General features: G+C 35.3%; 1 protein-coding gene across 9 annotated transcripts in view; it reads right to left on the bottom strand.

Moving 5' to 3' along the window:
• Nucleotides 1-10,690, bottom strand: part of Nexn (nexilin F-actin binding protein) — a 50,119-nt gene that overhangs the window by 6,060 nt on the left and 33,369 nt on the right. For all 9 annotated transcript variants that reach the window (XM_078026532.1, XM_078026533.1, XM_078026535.1 and 6 more), the window contains 4 exons: nt 8,023-8,220; nt 5,111-5,332; nt 613-798; nt 33-390 (listed from right to left, as the gene is read on the bottom strand). In XM_078026532.1, coding sequence (XP_077882658.1) covers nt 33-390; nt 613-798; nt 5,111-5,332; nt 8,023-8,220 — 964 coding nt within the window. The remainder of the gene's footprint in view (nt 1-32; nt 391-612; nt 799-5,110; nt 5,333-8,022; nt 8,221-10,690) is intronic.

Here is a 10,690-nt window from a genome sequence, read left to right as displayed (position 1 = left end):
AATAAAAAGATTAAAAGATGATTAATTCTTACTTTCAATGGTAAGAATACAGGTACTAGCTGCAGAGCCTTTATTGTTGACTGCTTTACACATATACTCTCCTCCATCCTCTGGGAAAGTTTCTGGTAAGTAAAGGCAGTAAGTTTCTCCTCTTTCAATATATTGATAGTCTTCCCCATCCTGCAGTATTTCTCCTTCAAACCACCATGTGATTTCTGGTTTGGGTTCTCCTGTTACTTTAACAGTAAATCTGACTGGCTCACTATCTACAACTGAGGTGTTTTTCAGAGGCTTCTTGAACCACGGAGCTCCTGATCTGGTTTGCTCTTCATCTTCAATCGTGGAGCCATTCATGATGCTACCCTCTTCCTCTTCCTCCTCTTCTCTTTTCTGTATGAAAATAAATACATTCAGGATGGCATTTATAATATCGGTATTTTCAAAGCAGCGGTATAGTAGAATTTTGAAGGTTTAAGTAAATAATGTACACTTAGTACACAATATTCCAATTACTTAAAAGCTATTAAAACATTCTTTAAATTCCTCTTCATAAAATTATGGTATTTAAAAGCATCCTTAGAAATTTTTTTTTTAAAATGTAAGCCCTAGTACCTTTTGTAGTGCTGCATCAATTTCTTTTTGTTCAAACTGCATTCGTAGAAACTTTTGTTCTTCAATTCTTCTTTGTTCTTCTTCTTCCCTTGCTTTAGCCATTTGTTCAAATCTTGCTTTCATATTCACTTTATGAGTAAATGGAGCTTCACTTTTTTTTGCAGGCTTTATATCAACATCTTCTTCCTTCAAGAAAATATGGGCCAAGAGTAACAATTGCTTGTTTTCTAAAAACAAGCTGGGGTTTTGGCTCACTGGTAGAGCACCTGCCTAGAATGTGAGGCACTGGGTTGGATCTTTAGTACCACATAAAAATGAATAAACAAAACAAAGGTATTATGTCTAAGACCAAAAAAAGATTTTAAATAAGAACTGAAGTGTTAATAGTTGTGTATAGGCACAAAGTGATTCACGTCATTGGTATGCATGTGTTCTCCTAGACAGGATTGTTTTCCCGCCCTGTAATTTAAAAAAACTGATAGTTGGTACTGGAGGTTGAGCCTAGAGGTGCTTTACCCCTGAGCTATACTCCCCCCACCCCTTTTTATTTTTTGAGTTTGGGTCTCATTAAATTGCTGAGACTGGCCTCAAACTTGCTATCCTCATGCCTCACCCTCCCAAGCCACTGGGTTTACAGGCATTTACCACCATGCCCAGCAAAGCATTCTTAATTATGATCCTGTTCTTCCAGTGTAAAGATCACACAATATCACTGGAATGCCAGCCTATTTTGCCCAACCAACTCTGGCTTGTTTTTGATGTTACTGAATAATACAAAAAAGGTCATAATATAGTACTACACCTTTAACAATTAGTAAAACTTCCTTTTCCACGTAAGTCTCCCACCCTATAATAAAGAATATAATTTGTTATTTCTTGTTTGATTTTTCCTTCTTTACCCATCTTAGGCCTGTATCCTAGAGATGAATTCCATCCAAATCCTGGTCAAATGGTAGAGAAAGGTGTTACAAGTAGAAATGGGAAACTGTTAAACGACAGTATGTAGCATAAAGAAGGGATTAAGGTCAAATGTGCAGTTGATCTGTGTAAGGCTAAGTGTTGGAAGAAATGGGTATAATTAGTGATTTAAGAGCAGTATCAGTATGAGTCTAGGAAAGGGCCAATTTGATAGTGATGTCACTTGAGGGTGGTCTTATAGAGTGGGGTTTAGTTAATCCATACTTTCTAAAGTACTATAGTAGTTGACTCTTGATTTCTAGGCATTTGTGGGTCTATCTGAAAACCATTTAATAATACTGTGGGTAGTTGTTTCAGGGTACCCATAGCCAGCTAAAGAATTTGTGAAGACAGATATTTTTATATCAGTTTAAGGTGTTGCAACCTTGTTCTAATGGGAGAGTAGGAACTAAAAGAAAATTGAGTAGTTTTTCTGTGTTTGAATCCAATTTTATTATTAGGTTAAAAAGTATGTTATCTGGGCTGGGGATGTGGCTCAAGTGGTAGCGCACTCGCTTGGCATGCGTGCGGCCTGGGTTCGATCCTCAGCACCACATACAAACAAAGATGTTGTGTCCGCCAATAACTAAAATATTTTAAAAAATTCTCTCTCTCTCTCTCTCTCTCTCTCTCTCTCTCTCTCTCTCTCTCTCTCTCTCTCCCCTTAAAAAAAAAGTATGTTATCAACAGGGTTTTCTGTAAGTTTGAGCAAGTAAAAATTTCTCATAAGCTAACTGGGAGAAAGTGAATGAACAAGGTCATCTCTTCTTGGATCCCTGAAAAGCAAGGTTCAGGTTTCTGGGAAAAACCTGTATCCTGTTGAATGGAATGAACGCTTATCTAGGTACATTATTTATAGGGCACTGACACCTTCAGCACAGTTAAGCAATGCATTTGCCTTGGAATACTTTAATTATAAAGTAAGATAAGGCTAAAGTAGGTGTTCATTTGGTTTAAATACCAAATGAGTGTGATACAGATGAAGTGCTTGCTACAGGAGCTGGAATGGAATTCTTTGGGGAAGTACACGTGAATGAGACTTTGAAAGATGTTGAACATTTTCTAAAGGAGAGAAACTAATCAAATGATCAGATTTGGAAAAGGGATTGCTATAACAAGGGTCCTCGCTTTTAATTGCACTCTACCAAAATTATGCTAGTAGATTTTTAAAGGCTACCTCAATGATCTTTGATTCTGGAAAGTATGATTGGAGGGACTTCCATGTCCTTTGCAGGAAACACCATTCAGAACATCCTGATGTATGGAATTCCATCCTGTCCTAATCTCACATTGAAGATCCAATAATAGCAATAAAACAAGAAGTCACCTACATTATTTTTATCTTGCCTGCATATTTTGTAGGGATAGACAGGATTGCTCAGGTTTTATTCTTGCTAGTAACTCAAAGGAAGCAAGTACATGTTGATTTGACTTTATCTTCTGTGATAGATTCACTTCATACTGTTATTTTCAAATGGCTTTAATCTATTCCCTTCAGCAAATTTAACAGTACATTAGATCTTCCCATTTACCTAAGTTTAGGACCAATTTTTCAGACTGCCTTTTACCTTTTTCAAAACAATTTATTCATCTTGCCTCATCAGAACTGATTTCTCTAGTAATGTCTGGTTTTACTGGTAATCAGTGTAATATTAGGCTCCTCAGCAACCACCTTCCCTAAAAGCAATAGTTTTGTTACAAGTTTGATCTACTTTTCTCCCCTGGCCCAAACTTAATGCCTTTGTACATATTTTCCAATTCATCCATCATGATCTCAGAATTCTTTCATAAAGTCTTTTACTGTCCTAAAAATTTGTTTATTAACATTTCCCAGAAAATAGTTGATGTAAATTTAAGAAGGCATTTACACTTCCCATAATCTGCTTTTACAGGTTTGTAACCTGACACCCATTATTCTATGAACCTTGCATTATAGCCCTATTTTCCACTCCCCACATTTTATTTATAGCCTCCGTTGAGTCATTGTTTCCTCAATCTGGAGTGTCCTTATCTGCAACTTTTATGCAACCTTTACATTTGGTGTGAATGTTTGCTCAGCGCTGTTAAGCCTCTCCTAGACATCAATCCTTCCAATTTGATCCCATAACACTAAATATAAGACCTATTAAAGCACAGTCACATCTCATTTGGCTTGCACACTTTCCCTAAAACAACTCAGGGTCCCACATTAGGAGTGGTGGTTACAAATTTATTTCCCTTACCCCTACTTCATTAACCTCAAGCTTTTATTTGCCAGCAAAAATTGTAATTGTTTGCCATCTTCACCTCTAAGTGATACATGAAAAGAAATGACAAGTTTAGTCGCTAAGGTAGTACCAGTGTCTACAGCAGATCCTGAAACATCGGGCACTCATTTTTAATGCCTATATCCAAGCCCACCTTTAATTTCAACATTATGTAGCTAAAATAATGTCTGGTGTTAACTCCATGTTTTAAAAATCCCTTTAGGTGGCTTTGAATCACACATCCCCAACCCTTATTTTTTGAGACAGAGTTTTGCTAAATTGTCCTGCCTAAGTTGTTGAGGCTGGCTTTGAACTTAGGATCCTCCTGCCTCAGCCACCTCCTGCTTGGCCATCATGTCCAGCTCACATGGCATCTACATGAGCCAGGTACAGTGATGCACACCTGTAATCCCAGCAATCCAAGGCTGGGGCAAAGGATTACAAGTTTGAGACCACACTCAACAATTTTGGCAAGACACTGAAAATAATAGAGTTGAGAATGTAGCTTAGTGTATAGCACCCCTGGGCTCAATCCCCAGTTTAAGAAAAAATAACATGTTCATCTCACCTGTGCTTGCATCTTCATTGTCTTCATTCTATGCTTGCCTTGATAATTGTTATAGTTTCAGTAATTAACACATAATTTCATTCCATCCTTAAGTCTCTTCTAAAGACCCTCCCAACTTCCCATACCTGTTTGCTACTTGAATATTTGAAAATGTATTTTTAGGCATAAAATTTAAATATTATAGAATTCTGGCAGGAAAAAAGTCTAGATTCTATTTTAATGCACACTTATGGAAGAGTCTGAAATAGAAAGGGACATTACAGGTCAATGATTGACTTCTTATTTTATGTATGAAGATACCTCAATTTCATGTCCTCAGAGTTCTAATAAAGGCTCTTCCACTAAATTATGCTGTGATTTTGATCATATCATATGGCTTTATAGCTTCATCTATAAAACATGAATGTTAATATGAATAATCTCTGGGGTTTAACTTGAATAAACTGGGTAATACTAATTGAACTAAAACACAACAATATTTTTTAACCACTTTTGCTTAGATTAAACCAGTTGATCTCTATAGGTTTTAATAACTGAGAAAGGCCATTCTGAAACAATGCTAGATCTTAATGTGCTTTTGCTATTTTGTTTCCAGATTATTATATATGTCAGTGGTTAGTTGTAAGTCCTTTTTTTTAAGTACTAAAACTTATTTCAGAGGTAGTGTTGTATCTGTTAAATTCATTATCATTATTGTACCATAACTGTTAAATATAAAAGTATATACCTCGTGGAAGTTTTCTGCTTCTCGCTCTTTAATTTCAAGGTCAATTGCTCTCCTCCTTGCTCGTTCTTCTTCTATTTTTTTCTGTATTTCTTTTTCAGACAACTGCCCAATTTTTTCAAACTTGCTTTTTAGGTTTTTAGCTTGAATAGAACCACTTCTTTTTAATTTGATTAATTCTTCATATTCTCTGCTCATTCCAAAGGTTTCATTTTCTTCTTCTTCCTTCAGAAGAAATAAATTTTATATGTTGAATACCAGCAAATTATAGTTGTTCCCCCACCTATCTGCAAGGATATGTACCAAGATGCCCAGGAGATATCTGAAGCCACAAATAGTACTGAATCCTATATAAAAAACTTTTACTTTTTCACTTAAAGGATGCTATTTACAGCTTCTCTGGCATATCCAAATTGCCATCATCACTACTCTTGTGTTTTGGACCTATTATTATGTAAGCAAGCACTGCTGTCATGTGATAGTCAATCTGATATTAGAGGAGACTACAAATCATATCACAAGGATTGCTGGACAATGGGATGATTCCTGTTCCAGGCAGGATGGAGTGGGTCAGTGACAGATTACATTGCACTATATAGAATGTTGCAGAGTTTAAAACGTGAATTGCTTATTTCTGGAATTTAATGTCTTCAGATGATGACTGGCCAAAGAAAGGAAAACTTCAGACAAGATAGGGGACCTCTAGTTTGCATAATTTCTTATTTGAAATAAAAAATAAAACTTAAATTAGCTGTTTCTTCAACACAATGTCCAAATTTACTTAAAGTGGCACTATATATTTAGAAGACATTTTATTCCATGTAAAATATATTTGTCAGGGAATATAACTAAACGCCTCTAACATTACACATTAACCTGCTAAAACTAACACATGAATGGCAAGATTAATTTTTACTAGGAATTATAAGAAGATTGTTTAGGGGAAGGCAAAAAATAGAACTGAAACAACATTGGGCTACAAATCAGCTATGAATTTGGTTTAGGCTTTTTGCCTACTTGCTTACCCCACTAGGCATGATTTTCTTAAAAGTCCAGAGTGCCAGACGTAGTGGCACATGCCTATAATCCCAGTAACTCCAGAGGATGAGGCAGGAGGATCAGAAATTTGAGGCCAGCCTAAGCAATTTATAGTGAGACCCTGTCTAAAACAAAGGGCTGGGAATGTAGAACACTTGCCTACCTTGTGCAAATCCTGGGACAATCCCATTCCCAACATTGCAAAAACAAATAACAAAACTCCTGGACATAATAGGGTATAGTAATTTGATAGCATTAGAATGTCTGACCATTAATTTTCCATGTATTAATAATAACTATAGTTCCATTAAATACTAAGTTCTCCTAGACTATTTTCAGCTTTCTTCATTAAATAATTGCTATTAAGTTTTGGGAGAAGTGAGAGAAAGGCTGAGGGAAAGCATTTCCTACATCATATTCATGGTATTTTAATCATAATTTCTATTTATATGGTATTTATATTCTCAGAACCAGCTATATAATTTGCTGAGCTACAGCCAAAGCAGAGGAGTAAAGCTTCTCAAAACCTACTGCCCCAACCTGTGACAAACAGGCAACGTCCAGGAGACTACAACCTCTGTGCAGAGATTCAGTTCTTCGATCAGTTAAGAGGATGCCACTAAGTCACCTGCCAATCATGCCATGGCATTGCCAATCAAAGACTGCGACAGTCAGTGGTCACCTTACCCCTTTTCAAACATGGCCTAACACATCCAGGGGCCTTCTCTTCTCTTGCCTTCTGCCACCTAAGCAACCTGACCCACCCACACTGAGTATGACAGTAACCAGGCACGGGGAAGGTTAGACAAAGCTTGGGAAGGAGGCTTCTGAGAGCCCAGAGAGGGAGACAGCAGGAAGCATGGGTAAGCCAAAGTGCCAATGCCCTAGCACACATTTCATTGTCCATCAACACAAATTCCAAGATAAAAATTAAGATTTTTCAATATGGCAATCTTAGAGCATTGAATCATATGAAGTATTCGGAACATGGGATCCTGTGAGTACACAAGTTGCATCCCATAAAACTGGCCCTGTGTGTAATATATACATATATTTTTTAAATTAGGAGCTGTGGTACATACCAGTAATCCTAGTGGCTCAGGAGGCTGAGGCAGGAGGATCAAGAGTTCAAACCAGCCTCAGCAACAGTGAGGTGCTAAGCAACTCGGTGAATAAAATACAAAATAGGGCTGGGGATGTGGCTCAGTGGTTGAGTGCCCCTGCGTTCAATCCCTGGTATCCCACTAAAAATTTAATTTCAACACTAGAAAGACCATACTAACATATTTAACATCATCACAGTTCCATTTTAGAATAATTTAGTAAAACAAAATGATTCAAATACATGCCAGTAGGGCTGGGGATGTATCTCAGTAAAAGAGAATATGTTTTGTATGAGCTCCTCAATTCAATGCCCAGCATCAAAAAATAAAAATACACTTAGTGAAACTGATGGCCCTAATAGTATCCATGGTCCTGTAGTTTTTCTATTAAATTTATTAGTATGCTATTTGTTTCAAGGAAAAATAATATAAAATAATATAGTAAATATAGTATTTTAGAACAATAGTTCACAATCATGGTGTACCCAGATAATTTTGAGCTATGTAGAAAAATTTTTTACTTAAGGAACTATAGTGCTTCTCTTCATCACTGTATCATATAGATAGATATAGATATACATTTAAACTAGCAAGGAGGGAGTTACAGCAGACCAAAAGTACATATAATTGCTGAAGCCTGTACCACATATATATATGCCTCATAGAAGTTTGTTGAGTATCCTTTATGTGAATAATATAAGGTTACTTCCTATAAGGTAATATAAGTAATATACCTAAGTATAAATAGTATATAGATGTTTCTTAAAATCTTACCTCTCCCATTTCTTGTCTCAGTTGTTCAAATTCCTGTTTCTCCATTTCTAGTTTATGCTTCCGTTCCTCCTCTGTTCGCCGTTTTTCTTCTTCCATTTTTTGTTTTAATAATTCCTCAAAATTTATTTCCAGTTTTCCCGGTGTAAGAGATTCTTGAGAAAATGTTTTATAAATTTCTGAAGAGTCATCATCTACTACCTATTTGAAATAATTTCTTTATTAATTTTGCCAGAATTATATAGGCTAAAAAGGGAATATTTCTTGTAGAAATTGGGATTACTTGAACAGAAAAGTTTCACATTGAACTTGAAAAAAAAAAAAGGAGATTGGGACTGGGGTTGTAGCACTTGCCTAGCACACATAAATAAATAAAATAAAGGCAGTGTGTCCATCTACAACAACAAGAAGAAGAAAAAAAACAGGAGATCATAAATTCTCTTCAAAAAAGTTTAACACAATAAACAAGGGAGAAATATTTAGAAAATTAAAGACAGATATTTTGTGGTTATGAAGAAACTAAACTGATAACCTTCTATTCTCCCTTCCAGTGAACACAGTAATTTTCCTTTATTTATACTATGAGAAATTTGGATTTGATATTAATGACACTTTTAAATAGTTATTTTTTAGTTGTAGGTGGACACAATATCTTTTATTTCATTTTTATGTGGTTCTGAGGTTTGAACCCATTGCCTCATGTATGCTAGGTGAAAAGCATCCATGGCTTCAGTCCCCAGTACGAGAATGAATCAAATAGAAAATTTCAGTTATAGTCTTCTCTGAGTGAATTAGTTAACCAACCTATCATGAGCTCCTCATAATCAGGGGAGAAAACTCTTAATGCTATAATTTTATTGTATTGATTTATTAACTGCCAGGTTAACTTTAAAGAAATAATAATAGTTAATACTTAGAGCTGCCAGTTGGGCACTTTACATGTGATGACTTATTTATTTAACACTGCAACCTTATAAAATCTATTATTAATATCTTCAATTTTCAGATGAAGAAACGGAGGCACTGAAAAGTAACTTGTGCAAAGTTACAATAAATACAAAGTGATAAAGCTGGAATTCAAACTTCAAAAAATTTCTAATAAGATTATAAATAACTTACACTACCCTTTTTGTAATTTCATGAATTTACCTGGATAATTAATTTAATTAGTAGTTTAAATAAATACCTGCCATTTGGCTGTGACCTTGGGCAAGAACCTATCCTCTCTGAGTTTCATTATCTGCGACAACTTTCATATAGGTGTCACGAGGACTAAATAAAGTTTGGAAACAGCTGTGAATCTAACTAACATAATGGTAGTTTTATTCTTACATTATCATTCCCTATATAAGGCAATCCTAAATTGCAAATATAAAGTTTGCTTTTGTTAACTTGGAATATATTTTACTATGAAAAAGAATTATCTAAGTATGTGTTTTTTCTGTCACCTGATGGCATATATATACACCACTGATCTGAACTCTGTCTCTGATTGAAATAGTTACAAGACGTATAAATAATTAGAACAAATTAAAAAAAAATAGAAGGGAGACCAGTAAAAGAAGGGAATTGGGGAGAGAGGAGAAGGAAAAGAGAGGTACTGGAAAATGAGATTTATCAAATCATACTGTTTTATTGTGTGCTTGTATGAATTTATTATAACAAATCCCACTGTTATGTATAATTATAATGCACCAATAAAAATAGACATAAGAGAATGAGAGAGGCTCATTTATTTGATCTAAATTTTATCAAGGCTTTACACCCAAACTTCACCACAGAACTAATCCAACTCTCAAACAATGTTTAAATGGTTTCAAAATCCAAATATTGCCCCCAAGTTTTTATTTAATGTATGAACGAACTGAATCATAGCATGATCCTGAATAAGAAACACTAATGAAGAAATTTGTCTCTCAATTCAAAAATGTCTCTAGGAAACTTTGTTTTGGTTTCATGCCTTTTTTCCTTCCCTGAACTTTTTCTATTATTAAATCATGGTTAAAAGACAGTTTAGGCCTAAAAAAAACACCTCCTTGACTAAGTCTACTGATCTTCATACTTCACTACTACATCTCAACCTGCTTATTATCCAAAAATTAAGTGCTTTTACCATGTGTATTCTCTATATAGAAACCATTTGTTAATTAGGGATTATCTGATGCACACAAGATCATTTCAGTATCACTGATATTTAAAGCATTTATTGGGTTATGCACAGTAATACATGCTTATAATCCCAGCAGTTTGGGAGGTTGAGGCAGGAGGATTGTGAATTCAAGGCCAGCCTCAGCAATTTAGCAAGTCCTGAAGCCATTTAGTGAGACCTTGTCTCAAAATGCAGTTCAGTGGCAAAGTATCCCTGGGTTCAATCCGCAGTACCAAAAGAAAGCAAAAATCCATTTATTGAAAATCTGTTATGCTAGGCACTGTGCCACATGTCTGATGGATAGTCTCATCCTCACTGAGAGATACAGCCATATATAATAATATGTATTAGTGCTATTTTAGGGGAGTATTAATTGCCATAGGAATACATAGAAAGTGTTTATTATCAGGAAAGGCTTCTTAAAGGCAATGGAAGGTTATAAATAGGAAATAGCAGAGCACAGAGAAAGGAGAAAGGGACATGTTTCAGACAGTATTTGTGAAAGCCTAGTGGTTCTCACTT

The sequence above is a fragment of the Ictidomys tridecemlineatus genome, chromosome 11, assembly GCF_052094955.1.
Source record: "Ictidomys tridecemlineatus isolate mIctTri1 chromosome 11, mIctTri1.hap1, whole genome shotgun sequence".
Classification (NCBI taxonomy): domain Eukaryota; kingdom Metazoa; phylum Chordata; class Mammalia; order Rodentia; family Sciuridae; genus Ictidomys; species Ictidomys tridecemlineatus.
This window is presented reverse-complemented; position numbering and strand designations above follow the sequence as displayed.